Source organism: Leptonychotes weddellii, chromosome 15, assembly GCF_054177405.1.
Source record: "Leptonychotes weddellii isolate Sample4059 chromosome 15, ASM5417740v2, whole genome shotgun sequence".
Classification (NCBI taxonomy): Eukaryota; Metazoa; Chordata; class Mammalia; order Carnivora; family Phocidae; genus Leptonychotes; species Leptonychotes weddellii.
The window spans coordinates 1,728,372-1,752,189 of NC_138383.1; the positions used below are offsets into that span (position 1 = coordinate 1,728,372).

At 53.1% G+C, this 23,818-nt stretch overlaps 1 protein-coding gene across 7 annotated transcripts in view; it reads right to left on the reverse strand.

Moving 5' to 3' along the window:
- Nucleotides 1-23,818, reverse strand: part of RPTOR (regulatory associated protein of MTOR complex 1) — a 378,655-nt gene that overhangs the window by 125,378 nt on the left and 229,459 nt on the right. For all 7 annotated transcript variants that reach the window (XR_014140335.1, XM_081804304.1, XM_081804305.1 and 4 more), the window contains 3 exons: nt 21,501-21,602; nt 15,561-15,644; nt 13,268-13,378 (listed from right to left, as the gene is read on the reverse strand). Coding sequence is in view for 6 of the 7 variants with exons in the window: in XM_081804304.1 (XP_081660430.1) it covers nt 13,268-13,378; nt 15,561-15,644; nt 21,501-21,602 (297 nt within the window). In the remaining variant the exon portion in view is untranslated. The remainder of the gene's footprint in view (nt 1-13,267; nt 13,379-15,560; nt 15,645-21,500; nt 21,603-23,818) is intronic.

Genomic DNA, 23,818 nt, shown 5'->3' on the forward strand with positions numbered 1-23,818 from the left:
CCTATCAGATAACCATCAGCTCCTGTGTTTCTGTCCACCTGGCCCAGGGGAACTCTGCTCTGCTCTGGGTGGATTCTGGTCTCGGCCCGAGAACGGCCTTCACCCTGGAGCCAGCCCTTCTGCTGGACTGGCCCCCGTGTTTCTGGAGCTCACCTGAGATTCCTGGATTCGTCTGAACTGTCTGATTTGTTTCTGTTGCACAGCTCTGCTAGTGTCCCAGCCAGGCCCTAAAACTGTCCCTGAGGGTCACGCTCAGCCATGCCACAGGGGGTCCTCCACCATGTGGGGCCAATGACCCAGCTGCAGGACAGGCAGCAGCCCAGAGAAATGCTTCTGGACGAAGAAACCCAGCCTCTTAGCCTCCTCCCCGTCTCATGTGGGGCGCTCGCATGCGGACTTTATTTTCACCACCACTCACCTCTGTGCGTCTGCGTCTTGGCTCCTGGCCCTGTCGTCTCCATCAGAGGCATCAGAGCACCCTCCAGGCATGGCCTCTCAAGCTGGCCCAGCCACCCTCGGGATCTCCTTTTAGCTTCCACTTTGAATGAACTTCCCGAATCACAGCCTTTGGGTTAGCTCTTTCCACTCGCCCCGGCTTTGCTACACTCTCAGCTCTTTGAGGCCAAGAATCCTTTATTATTACTCTTTACGGTCCCCGAATGGAGCACAGCCTGGTTCCTATCGGAGGCCCACTAAGCATTTGCTGATCAAATAAAAAAGCCGATGTGTGCACAGAGAAGCATTATTATTCCTAACCATGGGTGCTAATCACACCCAGTAACCGCTTCCAGTGTGGACAATTCTGTCCAGCTACCTGTGAAAGGAGGAGGGAATGAGTAGCAGAGCCAGGATGCCGAGGCCCAGCCTCTCCCCGCTGTGCCCTGTGGGCTTCTACCCAGACCCTGGAGCCCAGGTCACTGCCAGGTGCGGCCTCGCGGTCCTGGGTGGCAAAGGTGTCTAAGCTGGCGCTTCTGGGACCGTGCAGCAACCCAGCCTTGACTTCAGGCTCCACACATCACAACTGTGGTTGCCCTTCTCCTAAAACACGCAAGACTGGAGTCCTGTGGGCTGTGCTCTTGGGCTGACCAGTATCTCCATCCTCATCCTCGCTCTGATCAGCTCTGCAGAGCCAGCGAGTCAGCCCACCCTGACAATGAATCACGGGCCCCTGAGTCATCACCCAGGAAAACGGCCTCTCTTAATTGCCCCTGGCATCAGGTGTCGGGCTGATGCTTCACCTCCTCTCACCAGGAAGTGCCCTGCAGCCTGAGTCACCGAACCCATTCATGCTGCAAAAGGGTGATGATCTGTCACCTCCCCGCCTGCACCCAGTCCCGTCCGCCCGCAGAGGGGCCTCACGGCCCGATGGTGAGCAGCAGTGACAGCCTCCTGCCTCCTCCTTCTGCTGTTCATTTCACTCCTGGAAATCCAGAGCCATCTGACAACAACTGTCTCCCTCCTGCCAGAGACAAACAGACAGGCACACTCAGTGGCCTCGTCACAGGCAGGCGGCCTCCAGGGCCTGAACCAGTGGTGGAAGGGGCAGACGCCAGCTCTGGTGACGTGAGGGGTGGGGGCTCTGCTGTTTGGGTCCACAGTTCTCCAAAGGCCCCTCGAGGGTGGACCTGAATCTCACCCAGAGTAAAGCCCACTCTGAGGGCCTCTGAAACAGCCTCATTAACCAGGATGGCGGCAAGGAAGAGGTCATTCTGCAGGACAATAAAAACAGCACCTCGAATCCACTCAGACAGCACCTCCTTGCTGACTACAGCTTCCCCGTGAGACGTGCAAACTTGTGCTCCCCAATGCCGAGATTTAGTTTCTGCACTTTAAAACATGTAGTTTGGAAATTAAATGGACCATCGACGCAATTCAATTATTGATATCAAAATGAACAGGCAGGAAGGATAAGTGACATCATCAAGCACCTACAGCAAGCTCAGATGTGGGGCTGGGCTTTCCCGTGGATCCGGGCCTTCGCTGCCCAAGCACCTGCTGCACGGCAAAGCCACCTGCTCTGTCTGCCTGCAGGGGCCGGGCCGCAGGGCAGGTGTGGGGCCCATAGGGAAACAGAGAGACAGAGGACAGAGATTCCCGGGAATGCAAAAACAAAACCACTCCAACACCAAACCTTATCAAATAACTTAAACCAGTAATGAGGGAGAGAAATTAATGAAAGTGAGTAAAGGAATCATGGTTGACCTGGGACACAAAGCAGGTCATGTAACACAAATCCCAGTGAAGCACAGTGAGCTCCATGTGGGGGGAACAGGATGGAAGCGGGGTAACGTGGACAAACCGGCAAACACACCCCAGTCAGGGGGTCGGGGTCCCGTCCTCGGTGACCCGTCAACGTTGAGTGTGGGGACCCCTGCCGTGAGGTGATGTGGAGGCCCTTCAGCTCTGTGGTCTTCCCCCCCGAACCCATCACTCAACATTAGACACATCCCGATGGAGGGACCGCCCCAGAACCCCCCCGAACTGCCAGGCCCCCCGAAACCGGGACGTGAGAGACGGCTCAGCCCAGAGGCGCCTGAGGAGACACGAGGACCTGACAGAGAGGAGAACCAAGGAAAGTTGAACAGAGTGTGGACTTTGGCCAATAATGACAGTGTGTCAACACGGACTCCTTATGATACTAGCAACAGGGGAAAGTGGGTGTAGGCTGTATGGGAACTTTACTTACTGTCTTAGGTTTCCTGTAAATATAACCTGTTCGAAAAGCAGTTTCTTAAGACAAAACCTGTAGGAACAAGGCATCAGGGAGACAGACAGACAAGCTGCCGGTACAGGACTGATGTCTGCCCCGGGCCTGAGTGTGCCAGCCCCTTGCAGGCACTGGGCCGTCAAGACAGCAGGCTCGGAACTGCAAACTCTCTGGCCGTCCTGGTCACACTCAGATCCCAGTGACACGAGTCATCACAGGATGGAAGAGAAAGCCAAACCCGCTCATTTTGTCAACTGAGTTTTCTGTGTGAGCCTAGAGGGGGCGGTGGGAAAGGGAGGTGCAGGTGCAGGAAGGGAGGCTGGTGGCGTCAGAGCCGAGGAGAAGTGCGCATGCGCTCTGGACCGGGAGGGGACTACCACAGGGACGGGGCTCCTCTCTAATCCGCCTTCACTCAGAGTGTGCTCTCTCTTGGCCCCAGAACAGCTGCACACATGCTGAAGCCCTCGTAACCCCAGATGGGGACTGACTTCATGAATACATGGCACAGATCATTGTTCCAAATTCGCAGACCTTGTGCCCTCGGCCCCCTGGCAGCCGTGTAAATCAAACTGTATTAACTGTAACTTGAACTGCAACTGACAGTGTTTGTGAAGAAACCCCTATTAGCGGCAACCTAGCTTATAGCTTACAGGAATCTTTCAGTGACCGTCTCCGCCGCACCCCCCTCCACATCTGGTTAATTAGCAGAAAGACAAAGCATAAGGAGGGGTCTGAGGGACTGACTAAAGCCACCAGCACCCTCCTGCAGAGATCACAGGTTTGGCCATTCTATATGCTTTTTCATCCTCTCTTGATGTGTGACCCCCACCCCACGACCTGAAGGACAATTTAAATGAATATTCTGCAACGTTTGCTTTCTCCCTCTCCCTTCCCCTGTGCTTGTCTGCACTTTCTGAAAGTTGCAGATGGCATGATGCTTTGCCTGGAAACTTTCCTAAGAAAAAGGACATTCTCTTATATTAACTACAAAACCATGATCGCTCTCAAGAAATTGAGCTTCGATACCATGCTATTATCTGATACTCAGTCCATATTCAAATTTCTCCCAATTGTCCCAACAAGGTCCTTTACAGCTTTTGGTTTGGGGTCTGGGATCCAGACCTGCACTTACTGGTCATGCATCTTGAGTCTCATCTAGAACAATCTTCCCACATTTTGTTGCCTTTCTTAGGTTGAAGATCTAGAAGGGACAGTACAGTTGCCCAAAGACTGTTCCACAACTTGAAATTTTTAACAGTTCTACTGAGGTCAAAGTGATATACGACAACTTTGCACATTTACAAGCACAGATTTTGATAACTGTGGACATACGTACACACCCGTGAAGCCATGCCTACAATCAACGTAAGGGATCTCTGTGCTCAAAAGTTTCCTGTGCCCCTTGGGAATCCCCCTCCCCAGGCAGCAACTAACCTGCTTTCTGTGACCATAGTTTGCACTTTCTAGAATTTTATGTAAATGGAGTCGTATGGTATAATACCCTTCTTTTCCTGGCTTCTTTCATTCAGCATAACCATCTTGGGCTGGTGTATTCTTTCTTCCTTGCAGTGGGCATAGATCACTGTTGGCTTACTCACGCGCTGATGGTCACTTGGGCTGTTTCCAGCGTTTGGCTATTACAGATAAAGCCGCTGTAAACACTGTGTACAATTTTTAGCAGACACATGCTTTTAAGAGACCAGAACCGCTTCCCAGGCCGGGCATGACACCTGCGTTCCTCTGCATCTGCGCCCACATGGGACACAGTCTTCTCATTTTGGACATTCTAACGGCCGTGTGCTGCTGCAGGACGATGTGCGGCATCTTTTCAGGTACTTCTTCGCCAGCAAACTACTTCCTTAGTGAAGTGTCTGTTCAAACCCGTTGCCCATTTTTTGGTCTGTGTGTTTGTTTTCATATTGAGTTTTGAGAGTTCTCTATACGATCTCACTATGAGTTTTTATCAGATAGATGATTTGCAAATATTTTCCCGTTTTGAGTTAACTTTTTAATGTGGTGCCAGGTGTAGACTGCAGTTCACTTTTTTGCATATGGATGTCCAAATGTCCCAGCACTATGGGGTGAAAAGACACTCCGTTCTCCATCGAGCTGAACTGTCTGCATCTTTGTTGAAAATCAGTTGACCATGTGTGGGTCTACCTCCTGACTTCTCATTGGGTTCCACGGGTTTGATGCCGCTTTCAGTCCTGACTACTATAGACGTAGGTAAGTCTTGAAATCAGGTGGTACTAGTCCTTTGAACTTTGTTGTTGTTCTTTTTTCTTTTTAAAGAAAGGTGTTTTGGCTATTCTAGGTCCTTTGCATTTCCTCATGGATTTTAGAGTCAGGACCCAGGATGATGGGATCTCTCTGTTGATCCAGATTTCCTGTAATTTCTCTTGCCAGTGGTTTGTGGCATCAAGTACACAAGTCTTGCGTCTCTTTTGAGGGGATTCATCCCTAAGTATTTCATATTTTCGATACTGTTGTACATTTTTTTACTTTAATCTCAACTTTTCATGGTTAATATTAAATATAAATAAAATAGTTTTGTGTGTTGACCTTGTAACCTGCAACCTTACTAAGCTCACTCACTAGTGGTACTAGGTTTTTTTTTTTTTAAATAGATCAATCAGATTTTCTACAGAGAGAATCGTGTTGATTGAAAAGAAAGAGTTATGCTCTTTCCTTTATTTCTCTTGTACTGTGTGCAGCTTCCATGTGTGCCAGAGAGAGGTGACGAGGGTGGCACCTAGTCCTGCTCCTGACCATGGTGTTCAGACTCGTACCATGACATGTGATTTTGGCCCAGTAGTTTCGGTAGATGCTGCTTGTCATGCTGAGGAAGTTCCCTCTGTGACTGGTTTGCTGAGAGTGTTCTTAAAAAGTCTGAAACAGATTTTAGGTTTTGTCAAATGCTTTCTTTGTGGCATCTTTGAGAATGAGAATATGGCTTTTGTTGTTACTGTTGTTAATGTGGTAAATTACAGTGATTTTTCCAGTCGTTCAACTGCCTTACGTTCCTGAAATAAATCCCGCTAGGTCATGAGTTATCAGCCTTTCTAGATGTGGCTGAATTTGATTTACTGAAGTTTTGTTTGGAATGTCTGCGTCGGTCCTCAGGAGGGACGCTGTCTGGATGTGGCGGCAGTGTGCTCACTGCTGGTCTCACACAACGACATGGGACGGTGCTTCTCTGCCAGCCATTTCCTCAGTGACGTGCTAGAACCCACCAGTGAAGCCACCTGTACCTGGAGCTTCTCTGTAGGAAAGTTTTAAACTACAGATCCAATTTCTTCAACAGATATGGTGCTATTCAGACTCACTTCCTAAGTGAGAAGCTCTTGTCATTCAAGGAATGTCTATTTCTTCAGAGTTCTTGAATGTCCTGGCATCGAGTCATTCATAATATTCGCTTACTGTTCCCTTAATGCCTCTAGAACCTTCCGGGATGCCACCTCTCATTCCTGATTTGGGAAGTGGTGTTTGTTTCTCTTTCTGTGCAGCCACTTGGGGAACAGGATGGAGGTACCTCAAAAAGTTAAAAACAGAATGGCCTCTGATCCAGCAATCGCACGAATGGATGTATAACCAGAGGAAATGAAGTCTGTATCTGGGTGGTGGTTTGTTCATTTTATTGATCTGCTCTAAGAACCAGCTTTTCGTGGAACAGATTTTCTCTACTGTTTTCTGTTTTCTTTTGCATTGATCTCCACTGTGATTTTTATTTCTTTTCTCCTACTTCCTTCGGGTTTAATCTGCTTTTCTTTTACTAACAGCTCAAGGTTGAAGCTGAGGCCAATGATTTAAAATCTTCCCTCTTTGCTAATGGATGCACGTAGAACTGTAAAAGTTTCCCTCTCATGCTGCTTAGCTGTCCCCACAAATCCTGATATACTGTGTTTTCAGTTCCCCTCAGTTCAAAGTATTTTTTATTTACCTTCAGACCCTTCTGAAAAATATTTATTAAACGAATTTTATTTCACTGATTTTTTCATATAATTGTTTACATAATAAATTGGAATAAAGTATATCAGTAAAATTACATTTTGTATTATAAGCACATATTTTTTCTAGCTTTGACTTATAATTGACAAGCAAAAATATGTACAATTTTTGTATATTCAATGTACTAGTGTGATATACACACATGCTGTGAAATGATCACCACAATCAAGTTCATTAACACATCCATTAACTCAGATAGTTACTATTGGTTTTGTTTTTTGGTGTGGTAAGAACACTAAAGGTCTACTCTCAGTATCTCTCAAGTGCACAACACAGCACTGTTACTACAGTACTCCCCAGACTGACAGAGACCTGCAAGTCTGTACTCCTCGGCCTGTGTCTCCCCATCTCCATCACTTGCAGCCCTGGAAACCACTGTCTTGCTCTCTGGTCTGTCAGTTCGACTGTTTTAGATTCCACAAATGAATAAGGTCAGACGGTATTTGTCTTCCTCTGTCTGGCTTATGTCACTTGGCACGGTGCCCTCCAGGTTCAACAAATGGCAAGATTTTCTTCATCTTTAGGGCTGAGCAATATTCCAGTGCATGTATTTTCTTTATCCATCACCTGTTGACAGACACTCGGGTTGTTTCCATGCTTGGCGACCGTGAATGATGCTGCCGTGAACATGGGAGCAGGTCTCTCTTCGAGGTAGGATTGCATTGCCTCTGGTTCAACACCCAGCAGTGGGAATGCCGGACCGATCAGCGGTTCCATTCTTAGTTTTCTGAGGAACCTCCACACTTTTCCACGGTGGCTGCACCAGTTCACGCTCTCACCAACAGTACTTGTCTTGTTCCCTTTTCTCCACGTTCTTGCCAACTCGCTAACTCTTGTCAGTGTGAGGTGGTGTCTCACTGTGGTTTCGATTTGCATGTCCCTGGTGATGAGTGACGTTGGGTATCTTTCATGTGCCTGTTGGCCGTCTGGATTCTTCTTTGGAAAAATGTCTATTCAGGTCTTCTGCCCATTTTTTAACTGGATAGTTTGGGTTTTTGCAATTAAGTTGTATGAGTTCCTTATATATTTTGGATATTAACCCCTGTCAAATAGAGGGTTTGAAAATATTTTTTTCCATTTCACAGGTTGCCTTTTTAGGGAATTGTTTCTTGTGCTGTGAAGAAGCTTTTTAGTTTGATGTAGTCCCATTTGTGTATTTTATAAATATTTATAACTATGCATGTTATCTTACATAAATATTCATGCTACTTCTATACTTTATTTATATAACACTCATATTTCAATATTAAATATTCTATATATTTTATACTTATATTACTTATTAAAATTTTATTTTATAATGTAATCATTAAATGATTTATTTAAAAGTGTGCTGCTTAGTCTCCAAGTGTTTGGAAGTTTTCCTATTACCCATTTGATTGTTTCACTCCACTGTGGTTGCAGAACACGCTGTACAATTTCAACTCCTCTAACTCCGGGTGGTGCGCAGACCTCATCCTCCTCACGCTCTCCTCTGCATGGCAGCACTTCACATGAAGTCTCAGAAGCTGACACCCCACCCGTTTTGCTACCGTCACCACACACGTTGCTGACCCCACCAGCGATTACTGGTGGTGCGTCCCTTTAGTGTCGCATGCCTTAAAGTCCTTACTCTGCCTCCACTTAGAGATGCTCTCACCGGGCACAGCAGGCCAGGCCGGCGGCTTCTCTTCAGGGACATTAGGGCGCCAGCTGCTGTCCCCTCCTGGTGTCGTTCCCGACCAGTAACCTGCTGTCTTCCTTCTCCTCGCTCCTCTGTTCTCCTTTATCAGCTGCTTCTGAGTTCATAAATTTATCCTGCTTTTAAGCAATTAGATTATGACTTGGGGTGGTTTTCTTCATGTTCCTCGTGCGTGGGGTTCACGGAGCTTCCTGGGTCTGTGGGTTTATTGTTTTCATCAAACTGGAAAATTTGGACATTTCTTAGCCACCATTTCTTCAAGTATTTTTTCCCGCTGGCCCCTGTAGGGGCTGTGAACGCACTTCGGTCACGTCACTTGCAGTGGTTCCACGACTCAATGATGCCCCTTAGTCTGGTAAGAATCCTCTGTCCTCGCTATGCTGTGTTTGGGCAGCTGTGATTGCTTTCTTCTGCGATGTTTAGTGGGTTGTCGATCCCGTCCAGCATGTTTTCCAGGTTACGCTGTGGCTTCCCTCTGCAGAAGGTTCAGCGGGCTCCTTGGTGCCTTCCATGTCTCAGTGGAAATTATATGTGGAGCAGACTTCCAGCAACCATTTCCATGTCCTTGTCGGCTAATTCTAATATCCGTGAGGGCTCAGAGTGGGTTCTGGTGGGTTTTTTCTCGTTGTTGTGGGTCACGTCTTCCTGCTTCTTCACACGCCTGGTTGGTAGCGGCGGGTGAAGGATAACATGGCGCATGCGTGATCTGGGAAGAGACCCTTCTGGGACCAGATTCCTTGGGGAACAACAGGAAGGGCCCTCCTTGTCCCAATTCGCGCCTTCTGTCCCACCACTGTCCCCACAATGTGCGCCACCCTCGGTCAAATGGAATAGACCCATCTGACCCTGTTCCCCTTCCTGAAATCACCCTTCTTCCTTCTTCCCAGACACAGCCTGCCTTCTTTAAGGCCAGAGTGAGTCTTGCCTCTCCCCGAGTCCTTCAGGGGCCCCTCTCAGGATGGCACATAGTGTGTACTCAACACATGCCTGTGGCTCAAGAGGGGGCCCCGGACTCGCCCCCAGCTGGGGTCCAGCCTGAGAGGGCCACCCCATGCTCAACCCCTGGGGAAGTGCCCTGACGGCGAGGTGGGGCCCAGCGTGGGCACAGGACATGGGGCACTGCAGACCTCAGTCTGCTCCATGCAGGCTTTGATCCTAAGCATGGGCTCCCTGTGCGCAAACACCATGTGCTCTGACCCCCGTGGGGGCGGCACCAGCGACTCAGGGGGCTCTGCACACAGCACGAGAGCCCACGGAGCCTGGCAGTGACCAAGCAGGACTTCCGACCGGATGTGAAGGAGGGAGGGGAACAGCTCCCCAAAAGCATACGGGACTTTAGTCTCTGGAAAACTACCTGAGTGATCATGAAAAGGAAGGAGGAGGTAAACGGCCCTCAGTCTCAATAGGAAATACGTCAAAACGTCTCTCCGTGGGATGATTGCCTTTAAATAAATAGGTGCAACAAACTGGCTATGAAATGAGTTCACTGGAAGGTCCCTCGCGCCTGCAGGCATGGAAAAGAACATTGCAGGCGAGGGCATTTCCAGCTGGCTGCAGGAACAGCTCCTCAAGCATTCTCAAACGTGTAATTCCTTCAGCGCTGTGCAAACAGGAAGCGCGTGGCCCTGAGAGGTTCGTTCAGTCGGGTAACGAGGGAGCGGCAGCAGGTTTGCTGGCATCCGGGCACTGGAGACAAGCAGGCCCCTGGAGGCAGATGGGCCCGGGAGGCGGTTTCTAGCGGATTCCTCATACCCAAGTACGATGACCACTGTAGGTCCCACAAGAACACGGCAGCGAGGTGCAGCTCAGAAGGGCTTTTCACGTACAGAACACTGAAGCAGGATCAGATACTCCTAAGACTAGAACTAAACATAGTCTGGTTCCGGGAACTGACAGGTCCTAAAGATCCTGTACGGACAAGAACGTGGTGGCTTACCCACGTTCCGGCAGCGCTGGTGGCCCACGGGCGGGGAGGCGGGCTCAGGGGGGGGCATTCCCTTCGATGGGCTTTGGTCTGAGCTGGGCCCTCCGTGCACCCAGGAACCGAGGAACGGCATTGATCCATTTCCAAGCGTTCCGTACAGAAGACACAGCATTGAAGGAGAGAAAGTTTCCGAGTAACCCCCCGGGAGAGCCCTTCTGTTCACATCGCTTGGCTCTTCAGCGAAATGTGAGGGGCAAAACAGAAACGACCAAAAGGCACAGCCTCCTCGCCCACAACAACAAGCTTTCGGATCAGCAAGAAAAGGTTTCCATGTCTGACACCAGCCGGGCAGATGCGAGACTTATGCTTTTATTCCTTTTATTCTAAGATTTCCAGGACAGCTTTCCAGGTCACGGCTCTCATCTCCATCCCGGCTGCTGGAAACATGACGGCAATGGTTTACAGAGGGCTGGCGTCGGGAAGTGAAAGCTCGCCCAAGTAAACGAGGGCAGCGGGGCTCAGACTCAAGTTCTTAAGTCTGAAATCTAGGGTTTCTTTCAGAGAGGTCATTTATCTGAAGTTAGTTCAATGCACGGAAAGGTAAACATTTTGTCAGAACATACAATGTTCTGAACATCACTGTGAAGCTGACAAGCAACAGAACATTCTGTGGACACAGCCGTGTGCGGGGCGCTGGGCCCAAGAAGGGTCAGGGCTGAATGGAGGTCAAGGTTAGCCTGGGAGGCACTGACAGGGAGGGAGAGCGTTCACAGCACAGAGAAGACCACGGAGACCAAGCACATTCAAGATGAGCGGATCACCGCGTCTGATCAACAGCGTGCGTGAGTTCTGGTCGGTACCACTAGACCAGGAAATGTCCCCGACACACGGGGACAGAGCCACCTCACTGGCCTGATTTGCGCGACTGCCTGTGCAGAAAGGCCAAGAGAACCTACCGTCCACGGCCAGAACTACAAGATTCAACAAGGCTGCCGCTCGAGATCAATACGTAAGAACAGTAATAACCGAGGGACGCCTGGGTGGCTCAGTCAGTTAAGCATCTGCCTTCAGCTCGGGTCATGATCCCAGGCTCCTGGGATCGAGTCCCGCATCGGGCTCCCTGCTCCTTGGGAGCCTGCTTCTCCCTCTGCCTCTGCCTCTCTCTCTCTATCTCTCATGAATAAATAAATAAAATCTTTAAAAAAAAAAAAAAGAACAGTAATAACCGAGTTCAGCGTGACTGGGGTCCGCGGCCACCTGGAAGCTCCTGTGCTGTGAGACGTGCACTGGGAACGCCTGCAACCCTCGCATCCTCGTGCAGCCATCACCCCAGGTTTGGGCCTCATGGCAAAGCTCGGCTGCCTGGAGGCTGTGTGGGTGGCCGCAGCACTCAGGCGAGGGAGGACCCGGTCCCGCGGCAGCCTGGAGCTGCAGGGGCTCGTTCGCGGGACAGCAGAGGGTGTAGTGAGCAGAGAGCAGCATGCAGGACCGAGGGTGAGCGCTCAAGAAGGCCAGCCTGGCCGCGCCCAGACCCAGTCACCCAATGGGGTGTGGCCGGGGAGGGGGCCGGCCAGGTGAGGCTGTGGTGACCGGCAGGAGGGGTGACAGGGTAGGCGCCCACTCCCCCCCACCCCCTTAACCCCTTAAGCAAGCGACCATCTGGCCATTGGCACTTCCTCCCCATCTCCGCATCCACGGTTTTTCTGAAGCTGACTGCCCTGTGTGATGGCCTCTTCTGGGGTCTCTGTTTCCCACCCAGCACACACCCTCACTCTGGAACCCCCTTTGTGTTCTGAGTCAGACCTCCAGCGTTGGGAACCCTCCTTCACTCTCCTTTTGTGGCTCTTTGTTCTCCATTCCCCCCAGGGGGGCTCACCGGCAAGGTCACCGGGCACCAGAGTTCCCCGCCTCCAGGCCTAAGGAGCGGGTCCTCCTCACCTGGGACGTCCCGAACAGTCACCCCATCACATCCACCCCTCCTGCCCAGCGGGCCCCTCCTCAGCTGACCTACAGTCTCCTCTAGACTGAGGTCAGACACTTAAAAACCACAGCTTGGATCTTGCTGTGTCTCTGTTCCCAAATCTTTAATGGCTCCTCTCGGTGGGCTAAAGGAAGTGGGACGCCCTCCACTTTGAGGGCTCCTTGCATGTGCCTCCAGCACCTCAGCCCAGTGGGGCCATCTGCCCTCCCTGTCCCTCTATCCCTCTCAAAAGCTGTCCCCTCTCACGTCTACACCCATCAATGCCCCCCGTGCAAGAATGCTCGGGTCCCCCACACTCACGGCACAGCCCCCCGCGGCGTGGCGACTTTCCGCTTGCAGCAGGGGCTTTGCCCCACTGGAAGCGACCTGTCCAGGGCAGAGACCACTGCCTTCTGCATCCCCTACAGCCTTCAGCATGGTCCTGTCCAGCCCCTGACGGAGTAGAGGCGTGACTGCCGCCCCGTAGGCATGAGGACGGGGAGGGGGTGGCTACTGACAGCAGAGCTGCAGGAGACTGTTCCTGAGCTCAGGGCAGGGGAGGGAAAAGCACAGGTTGGAGACAGAGGGCCCGGTGGGTGTCCAGGCGAGGCAGGGCCGAGTTTCAAGAAGGAAGTGGTCGGGGTCATTTCCTGCTGGAGGACTGGAGGGGACGTGGGTGGGGTGGGGTGGGAGGCAGCGTGCAGCTCAGGTGACCAGGACTGGGCCCCAGAGGGATGCACCTCCCGTGTTCTGGAAGGAGGGGGGGATCAGCAGTGCCTGGAGAAGGGGTGGGGGAAGGCAAGGGCACCGAAGGCAGAGGCTTGGGTGAAGGTAGGACAAGAAATGTGGGGTCTTCGCGGGCAGAGAGAGGACAAAGCCGCGCTCGGCACCTCCGCGAGCCCCCGCTCTCTGCACCCGCTGCCCGGGCCAGGCCGGCTAACACGCAGAGACCACCCGGCACCAGCGGGGAGGACGCGGACTACTCACGCTGTCCACGGCAAGGATCTTGGCCCAGATGAACACCAGAAGGGGCCGCAGCTCTCTGGCTGAGCTTTGGAGCAGTTTCAGCACGTAGGGGAAGATGCCCACAGACAAGGCCTGGGGGAGAGAAAAGAGCGTGAGCGCGCCAGCTCCCGGGGGCGAGGGGCACAGGCTCGGGACACAGTGTGGTACTGCCTTCAGCGCGTGTGGGAATGTGAGCAAAGGGGGCTCTTCTGGATCTCCTCATCTCTGTTCTCCGAGACACTGCAGTATTCTTCCAGCCCTGCCTGGTCTAGAGGCCACAGTTCATCTCGTGAAGAACCCGTGGCTTCCCGTCCGGGGACCCCGCCCCCTGTGGCCTCACCCTCGCACGGCCTTGTTTGCTCTGAGCAGCAAAGCAGAGGGCCCCTTAACTGTGAGTCTCACATTTCAAACCACAACCCTCCTGCCCTCTTGGCTCCAACCTTCACATCTGCCCCTGAGATCGACCTTCAGAGAAGGACTTGAGCCTTGGGATGGGCCAGTTTGCTGGTTAAGATGGGGAGCAGCTGTGGGTGTCCCTGCTGCCCAGATTTTGGTGGTGCACCATCCTGGGGGGGGCTCTCTGCTCTCAGGCAGGGCAGTCAGAGAGAACGTGGCCATCTCACAAGGACAACCGGGCAGAGCCCCGTTATGTCGGTCATCTCAGCACAGATGCTCTGCCCTTATCTCCGATTTGCTGGCATTTCAGAGATATGGCAAAGGTGTCCCCCTCCCAGACGGGTGGAGCGGTGTGACCCAGGCCAGAGGCCACTGGCGGGGCCTGTGTCCTTTTCTTGTTAAAGGCCATGTTTAATGAGGGACAAGCATCCTGTCTCTGGTTTGGGCAGGTGAGTCCTCCTGGAAGGCCCAACCCATACCTGTTGCAACACCTGATCTGTCAAGTACCTGTTACACTGTCAAAATTTCCAATTAGCATCAGCTTAACTCTTTAAAGCGCCAACATCCATTTTTAAAAAATGTACCACATAATAAAAATCTCCCTTAAGTGTTATTAATATAAGTTTCCCTGTCTTCAAGTTTCCCATGGCGGATGGGAAAAGGGGGTAGAGAGCAAACCCCGGAACGCTGCAGGGACGGAGGCTGCACGGCGCGTGTTTCTCGAGCATAAAGGATACACTGCGAGTTCTTCCCCGGTGACTGAGCAACATCGATTCGCACAAGCAGATGAGCAGGCCACGCAGCTCGAGAGTCACACGAGACCCTCCCCGGTGATCGAGACGCTCTAAGTAATTTGCGGCCCAGGTGCCCTGAGTGTGAACCGTCCAATGGTGGGTGAACTATTCTTCCTAATTCTTTGACTTTTCCTTTTCTCCTTCAACCGTGGACTATCGATTCTCACTCTCTAGTTGACATTATACAATGAAAAAACTTAAATATACACAAATGGAGCTATAATAACACGCTGCCCTCCCACATGCTCGTCACTCAGCTTCGGTGACATGAACCCGACAGCAGGGTGCTGGCGTGCCCGCCCATGTGTCCTCCTGGACTATCTGCATGTCACACACGTTTCATGTGTAAATACAGTCTTTACCTCTAAAAAATAAGGTCTTTTATAAAAGAACCACCTTATGCCATTACACCTAAAAAAATGAACAGTTACCCTTTAATAACAAAGTATTCAGTTCATGTAAAATTTCTAATTGTTTCATGAATGTTAATTTTTCAAACTTTAACTTTCAAATGTTTATTTGCACATATGACCAAAAAGATCCATATATTGCAGCTGATGGCAAGTCTCTCGAACCTCCTGTCATCTGTCGGTTCCCTATCGATACCTCTTCTCTTGTGATGATGTTGTTGGAAATAGGTCACTGTTTGATCTTATTTCTGTCAGTGTTTTCCGTTTTAAATGGCCGTTTCCACTCTTTTGCAGAATGAGTCAGCAGAGAAGTTTCCAGACTGTGCTGAGCACCAGAGTGTAAAGTCGGTGCATGGGTGTGTGCCTGGCATTTGGCCAGCTCAGGGGGATCCTGCTTCTTGGCTCAGGCAGGGGCAACACTTTCTGCCTGCAGAGGTGAAGCCTCATGGCGGATGGGAAAAGAGGGTAGAGTAAGAGCAAACCCCGGAACGCTGCAGGGACGGAGGCCACATGGCATGTGTTTCTTGAGGGCCCCGAGGGCTGCCCGGCCCGCCCCACACACAGTCCCCCTCGATGGCCGGTGATGGTCCCTTCCAGGTTGTGAGGCACGTCCTCAGCCTACATCTGGGAGTCTTGCCGCGCGCCCCACCCCACTTCTGTGCAGGATGCACGTACCAGGCTCACCGCCCAGGGGCCCAGGTCCAGGAATCGTCCGAGCAAGTCCAGGGCTCTCAGCCGGTGCACCTGGCTCAGCAGCACCTGAGGAAGAAGAACAGGACGGTGTCACTGCAGAGCCACGCATCATGCCATGGGGCTGGCCGGGCAAGCTCACACCTGCCCCTGGCTTCGCGCCTTCATTCACCTGCGGCAGGTGCTCCTTTCTGTGCAGTTCCAATTTTTCATTAACAGCTAAAATACGTGCCCTGCTGAAAGTATTAGAACAAATACTTTTTAACTGCATTTAAACTAGATTATTGTTATCTATCATTGCATTTCTCATCTCTTTTTAAAACTAAATAAAACACCGTGGCTTTGATTCTGCATCACCCCCCGATGCACACCTCCCCACGGCTCACTTTTTCAATTCTTATCCAGTTTTTGCTATTATAAATAGTGCTGTGATAAATGTCCTAATAGGCATATTTCTGCACATTTACATGGTTTTCCCCTAGGACAAACCCAAGGGTCAGAGCTATATACTTTTATTACCAAATTATCCCCTAGTTGAACTAGCTTGCGCTTCCAACGACGCGGGTGGGCGCTCTCTCCCCAGGCCTTTGCCGACCACAGGGCACAGGACGAGGGCTTGCTGTGTGTGCTCTGGTTATGTGACCTTGGGCAAATTACTTGACTTCTCTGAACCTTAATTTCTTAATTTGTAAGAAAGGACAACATAGAACGGAACCCCGGAGGTTTTATTAGATATCAGATTAAGAGCTCCTGGGCACCAGAAGCCCACGCCAATACGACGGGTAAAAATAGCCTTTGGATCTGAATTTCCTTGACTACAAGTGAGGATGATTATCTTCTGTCACGGGTTAAGTGGCTATTTCTCCAGTAAACTGGCCACACGTGCCTTGACTTTCCTACTTAAAGTTTTGGCCTTTCCTTAATGATGTGAAAGAGTTCTTTATAAAGAGCAACCTTTGCCACATCTTTTTCTCTTGTTTTCTTTGTTATGTCAGAGTCTAAAATTCCTGATGGGGTCACTTATATTGACTTCTCCCTCATGGTCTTTACACTCAAGACCATGGAGACCCCTGAAGGGATTCTTCTGTCCGCTGCTGCCCCAGCCACCCAGTGTGTGTTTGTGGGGCACGACGGGACGGCGGGGAGACCCCTCCCACCATTAATCAGCTGCAGAGACAGACAGACAGCCACACTGCAATAATCCTCTGTGACGGTGGGCAGGGCTGTGAATCATGTGAGCCCCCACTCTACCTGGGGTGCAGCCAGATCCCAGGGGGGAGGCGGTGTGTGGGGTTCCTGGGCAGCAGGCAGAGGGGAGGGGAAAGCTTGGGGTGTCTGAAGATGGGTCCTAGGCTGGGGGTTTCCTGAGAGGAGCAGCAGTGAGCTGTCCAATGTGGTCGCTGGGGGGATGGACTGGCCGGAGGCTGGATGGGGGGCAGAACGGGGTGGATATGACCCTGACCGATGGGGAGGAAGAGACCCAAGAGGGCCGGGGACGTGCCCATGGAACCTGATGGCCGACAGAGAAGGTGAGTCGGGGAGGGAGACTCCGGAAGAGAAGGTTTGGAGTGAGGTCAGAGAAGGGATGGGCAGATAGGCCAGTGAGGCCAGGCCAGGCATCACAGGGCAGTGCTCCTGGCGGAGGAGAAGCTGGGTAGTGGGATCGGTGAGGGAGGGAAGGCTCCGGTGGTGTCACCTGCTCCTGCAGGTCGGTAGCAGGACCCGGGAAGACAACCTGTGGGTACAGGTGTGGATCATGTTGGTGTCAGGGGGAGGACGCAGAGCGGAGCTGAGTGGAATGGAATGGGGGTGAGGAAATGGGGCAGCCAGGGCTCCCATGAGGGGCAAACACGAACCGGAGGGACAGGCGGGGAGGGGTCTTGACAGCACCAGGTCCAGAGACGAACAGGCAGCCCAGGGGCCGGGAAGTGCAGGAGGAGAAGTGGCTGCTGGCCGTGGCCCCTGGAATACCATCTTCCCTCGGCCAGTACCTGCTCCAGACCCACGTCCACACCTCTGCCTCCAGACGGGCGCAGGTGTTTGGGGGTGCTGAGTTTCTGATTAGGAACAGGGAGGTCATGGGGGGCCCGATCCCTCTCCCACTGGACTCGTGGCTAGCATGCCCCACTGCTGCCTGAGGTCAGGAGGTCAGGAGGGCAGTCGGCGGGAAGGTGCGGGCTTTGGGGCCGCGCAGGCCTGGTTTTCGTCCTGTCATTTCCTGACGGTGCAGCTTAGAGCTCGTAACCTCTGGAGACTTCTGTGTCCTCAGCCAGAGAGGTGTAGGCGATGACCTATGACTTGGGCTCATTTTCAAAGCTGAATGAGACGAGGTCCGTGGAAGCACCTGGCGCATGCTGTCCACTGCGAGGGCGCGTCCTGGACACTGACCTCCTGGCGTGGGCATGCAGCTCAGGACGCCTCCCCTTTCACAAACCACTCACTGACTGTCTTTGTTCTAAAGGAAACAAAGCTGCCCGAGGTGCTAGTTTCCGGGTGACCCAGGCAGAGCCCGGCCTGGCACCAGGTTTGTGAGCGCAGCTGCAGTCTGTCAGAAATCAAAGGCGGCAGCCGCTAACGCTGGTGGAGCCCAGGAGCTGATTCCCTTTGTCATTTAAACTGCTAAGCACGGATACGGCTGTTTTCTAGGGCAAACGCTAGAGCGATGCGCGGTGGAAGGATGGGCAGCCCAGGCCCAGAACCCTGGCCGCGCACAGGGATGGTCCGTCTCGTGCGTGCGCTGGCCGCTGGGGGGGGCGAGGCCCCACGGCGGCGTCTTCCTGGCAAACCCACCAGCGAGCCAGGAGCCCCGTTCACAAGGCCGGCGGCGACGCGACCTGCTGACACGCACCAGATGGCCTTCAGCAAGGCGGGACTTTGCGTCGTGGCGATTCATGTTTCATGGAAAAATAAACATGGTCAGGGGTGCCTGGGTGGCTCAGTCGTTAAGCGTCTGCCTTCGGCCCAGGTCATGGTCCCAGGGTCCTGGGATCGAGCCCCGCATCGGGCTCCCTGCTCCGCGGGAAGCCTGCTTTTCTCCCTCTCCCACTCCCCCTGCTTGTGTTCCCTCTCTCCCTGTGTCTCTCTCTGTCAAATAAATAAATAAAATCTTAAAAAACAAAAAAAACATGGTCAATAAAGACTCCTGGGGAAAATGTCATGTGTTACATCGTCTTTCTGATTCCTTCTGTTCATTTATATTAAAAAAAATTGAAGGCTACCATAAACTAAGATTTATGTTAAAATAAGGACTGGCTTTTGTTTGTACTTTTTATGACCATTATTCCTGTTTGAGATGGGCCGGGATCTGGGGACACGAGAGGCAAGTGGTGAACGGAATGTTCCCGTCTGTGGCGGCGTGAACACCCACGTAACATGTGAACGCCCACGCTACACTTTGTGCGCCTCGAGCACAGACGGCGCTCGGGCACCGGGCTGAGGCTTCTTGGTGGGGCCGATTCTTACAAAAACAAGACTCTGAAGCTCCAGCCCTGGCGGACCGTGGGGGACCCTGCGGGCCAGGCGCCCGGGAACCTGCCGACTAGCTTCCAGAGCTACCGATGTCTGTAATACGTGTAACAACGACACCCCAGTTGCTTTCCTGCTGTCGCCTGAGAATGACCCTGCGCTTTCAGACCAAAAATCCTATTTGTAAATAAAAGGAGGCAGTGAAAGCAAACAGGCTTCCTGATGAAGTGCCCGGATGGACTCTCGAGGTCTGGAGGTACTAATGCTGTCCTGCGAAACCCCTTCTCTCCCTCCTACAACATGCCGGTCCTTCCCTCCCGGTCTGGGGCTTCTTTGTGCCCCGGCCAACCGAGGGGGCGCAGACAGTGATGTCATGTCCACTGAGAGACCGTGAGCACCTGCCCTTGCGGTGCTGCGGGGATCGAGAGACTTCCTTCCTATCCCTTCTTCTAGAGGCAAGAAAAGACCCCGGGGCTGCTCAGGGAAAGTTATTTCCAAGTTTACATTCACAGGAGGGACTGCAGATCAGCTGGCCTGAGAAGACATTTCGTTTGACCCTGAAGGTTATCAGCTAAAGCCTCTGAGTCTTCAGGAACAGAAAATTCTCCCTGGCTTGTGGGAAAAGTAGCAGGGATTGGAAAAGCCACAAAGTCTGCATTAAAATTCTTCTTTCCTTAAGCAATTCTTTCTGACTTGCTAAGGCCCTGGAGAATAATTTATGGGTAACGGGGTCCAGGCTTTGGCAAAAATAAACTTCCTTAAGAGAAAGCAGGATGAAGTTAACTGAACTAATGAGAAAGAGCCCGACCCTGTGGGCTACAGTACATGAAGCTGGTGCTCGTCTGCACTCCGTCCTTCCCTTCTTGTTAAGTAAAGGTTCCCGCATTGATCCAGGTTGGGCATAGCCCAGGAGACTGCCTGCCAGGATGATGAAGAGCCTGCTGCTTACGGATGAGAGAGCACACACACAATGTCTCCCCTCCGTCCTCTCAGAGCGCTGCCCCTCACTTCGGCACCAGAAAGTTGGCTCTATTAGGGCCTCTCTTCCCTGAGGGAGTGTGGATTGTAAATGGAACGTTAAAAAGAAACGTGGATAGCAGACCATGTACAGCAGGCCTGTCTGCCCAACCCAGAAGACCTGATTCCATGTGCTTGGCATCTGGCCCCCGCTTTGGAAAGGACGGATGTCACTCGGTCATGCTGTCGAAATCACGGAAGGTCAGTGGTACCCTCACAGGTGAACATGCTGGTGACCCAGAAGGCGCTGGAGCCCAGCACGTCCCACCTGCGCCCCAGCCGTCCCTGGAAATCTGCCCGTTCACCCCCAGCACCGCGAGTACGCGCTGAGGGAGGGAGCGCTGGTGGCTCTGCCACACGGTCAGCTGTGTTTTGTCCTTATTACTGACTCTCTTTTTATTTGTTTTGGCTTCAAAAATGTGCTTGTTTACAGCTCACCCTGCGAACTCGGGATCGTCCTAATCTGGAAGCTAACAATCTCTATGCTCTATTCGTAACCTCAATCATTGTACACAAGGCGCCAAGACAGGTCCGGGGAGATGCTGCAGCCTGTGGCTACTCCGGGCCCCCGATCGTCTCTGCAGCATGTCGACCACATTTCCAGCACCCGTCCCTCCCCGGCCCCCTCTGCCGTCTGAGGGTCCCGGCACACAGGCCTGAACCAGGTGAAACCTCCGGTTCTGGGGCCTGCAAATGGTCTTCAAGACCTGCTGAGCAGCAGACTCCGAGGCAGTTGACCACGCCTTTTCCACAAATACACCTTCACCGACACAAAAGTTCTGTGAAAACTTTCTCATCTTCCCACCTGTGAGGAACTCTGGTATTCTGCCATTCTCCCCCATCTGAACCGCTAGCCAAATAAATTAGCAGAACGAGACCCACAACACTGAGCTTCCAACCACTAGGGGGGCACAGTCTTTGTGTGAGCATTGACACAGGCCACGTGAGGGGCTGGCACACGCCCTCCATGGAAGGGAAGGCAGGGCTTTGGGTCCGGGCTGCCCGCCACCCAGTCAATGACTCGCAGTCCACGGGCACCTGGCGAGGAGGCACGAGGGCCGTCTGCGACGTGCTCACAGCTCCTGCCCTTTCCTCCTGGGCGGATTGGCAGCTCATGTCCTTCCAAACAGAAGGGCCTGATGCCACTGGGCACCTTCGCTGCAGACTTCTGTGGATCCCCCGGAAAGGGCGGCTGACTACAACCCAAATTAGTATTTAAATGAGAATGGGGAAGGGAACTCTGACATTCCCAGGAAAGCCCTCCCCAGAATAAGTCTGCAGTGGGACTCAGTGACCTCTGAGGGATCTGACTGATGTCCCCGAGAGCCACCTGGCTGAGAACACAGCCACGCACACACATCCGCACACCCGCACACACATCCCTGGCTCCGGTTCCTTCCCTGCAACGCGCTCAGCCAATCCGGCGGATCTGAAGAAACTCACCTGCAGAACAATGGGAAGTTGCTCGGGTGGGTTCCTGTTCTCCACGCCCATTGTGAGCCACACCTGGAATGCAGTCAGCTGCTCAGCAAAGAAGGGGCTGTGCTGTGGGACAGGCGGGGAGCATTAGTTAGGGACCCCCGTTCCTTATCAGCTCTGTCCCGACGCACCCACCCGCCCCATCAACGCAGCCCCTGTGCCTGCCCAAGTCTGCAACGGTCCAGGCGAGGGAGGTCAGTGCAGGACCGCAGCAGGGGAGCTGGCGAGGGTGACAAGGGCAGAGCAGGGGGCGTGTGTGAGCAGACCACACAGGGGCAGGACGACACGGTTGAGATCCCAGATAACTCTTGGCCAGAGCCCCAGGAAGGGGGTCCCTGGGCTGAGGTGCGAAAGGAGCTGAGAGAAGAGTGTTTGGGGGAGAATGTGGGGAATTCTGCCCTGGGCATGTTGAGTTTGAGATGCCTACTGGACACCCTGTGGGCACGGGGCTGAGCCCACAGGGCAGGAGAGAGGTCTGCACGGGAGGCGCAAATTCTGAGAGAAGCGAGGAGGAGCAGGGGCCCAGGCTGAGCACGGATGCCAAGGGCGGTTAAGTGCGGAAGGAACATGGGGTGGCGAGCAGGCGGACAGAGCCTGGTTCTGCCTGGTTCTGTGGTGACTGGCTGAGCAGTGCGGAGGTGCAGCCTCGGGCACAGTGGAGTGCACTGGGAAGGGAAGATAATCTGGAGAGTCCAGTGTAGACGGTTCTGTGAGGGGGAAGGACAGAAATGGAGTGGGCTGGAGGGGACAGGGGCCACCTGGTCAGGAACTCCGGTTTAACGGTGGGAGGGTGAGGCGCGTCTGTATGTGGGTGAAGCAGTGGGGGTGGGCAGGGCGGCTGCCCCACCACGAGCTGGGGAGGGCTCTCTGCGGGCGGGAGACGGGGAGGCAGACGGACCTGGATGCAGGGACGTGGGCACACATGGCAGGGCTCGCAGGGGTCTCTCCATCACTTCTATTTCTCAGTGAGACAGGAGGGGAGGACACGGTCGAGCAGAGTGGCATGGGAAGGAACTGTGTGTGGTGACCTCAGTGGGGACACAGGGGTTCTGAGTCCTGCCTGTATGTGGGCACAGGCGGAGGGAACGGGCACTGAGTCACCCAGAGTTGCGATTTACGCAGGAGCCCTGAGGCCAGTGGAGGGAGGGGCCAGCAGGCGGCAGGGCTGCCGGACCATGCACTGGGGTCAGAGTCAGAGTGATGGGGGTGCAGGGACAAGCTGGACAGCCAGCAGTGGGGGCATGGAGGTGGTCTGTCCTTACTGGCCCAGCGGGGGGGGGGGGGGGGACGCCTTTACCCGCAGTGACAGGGACCGGGTAAAGCACAGGAGCGGCTCAGGCTGAGGGAAGGTCTGGGAACCGAGAAGCCGGGCAGCAGCAGGATGGCTGGGTTTTTCACTCTGACAAAATCACTTTCACCTAACACACAGTTCTGCTGTCCCTGAGCCCCAAACAAGAAGAATCCCAAGTTATAAATCTCTGCCTCCCATCCCTATCCTCCCTGTCCCACGGGGGAAGGTGAGGCTGTGTTTCAGAGGTGTGTCTGTGAGTAAGGAAGGGGGGGCGGGAAGGTGGGAATGTGGCTGTGGCCTGGGGTTCTGGTACGTGTGGACCTGTGTGGACACGTGTGTTTACACGACTCTAAGCCGTGGGCAGACCCAGGCCTGCTCACTCCACGCCGTCCATGGAGGAGCCTGGTGGTCAGAGCCACAGTGCTCCCTTAGGAAAGTCTGTCACGTGAGAAGCCAGCAGAGGACACGCACCACCCAGGAATCCATGTTCCTGCAAAGTCAGCTTGCATCACGTGAACCAAATCTGGAGGGCAACCTGTGAATTGGGATGGAGCCCCCAAACCGGCTTTCCTGTTTTTAAGTGTGAATTATTCATCAATTGATTAAAAACAACAGCCCCGTTAAGCTCTCCCTCCCCACAGGGAGGGAGGAGGGGAGCTCAGGTAATTCACATCATTCCAGCTCTTTTCCCTTCCTTCCAAGTTAGTTTTTGAATTACGGATGTTCGCATGTAGCTCACTGCTGAAAAAACCGTTCCGCACAGAAAGAAGGACAAGCATTCCTCATCTCTTCACCCAAAACTGTCCAAAGGGAAAGCGCCTGCCATCGGAACACGCAGTGAGGTTTGGTGTGCTCCTCATTGTGGGGAAGCCCCCCAACACAGGTGGGGCTCAGCGTCCTAAAGGACGCTCCAGGGAACACCTTGAGAGCTGCCCCACGTGCGTCTGACGATGACTAAGAGCTGGGGCCTGGGCCAGACCTCCAAGATTAC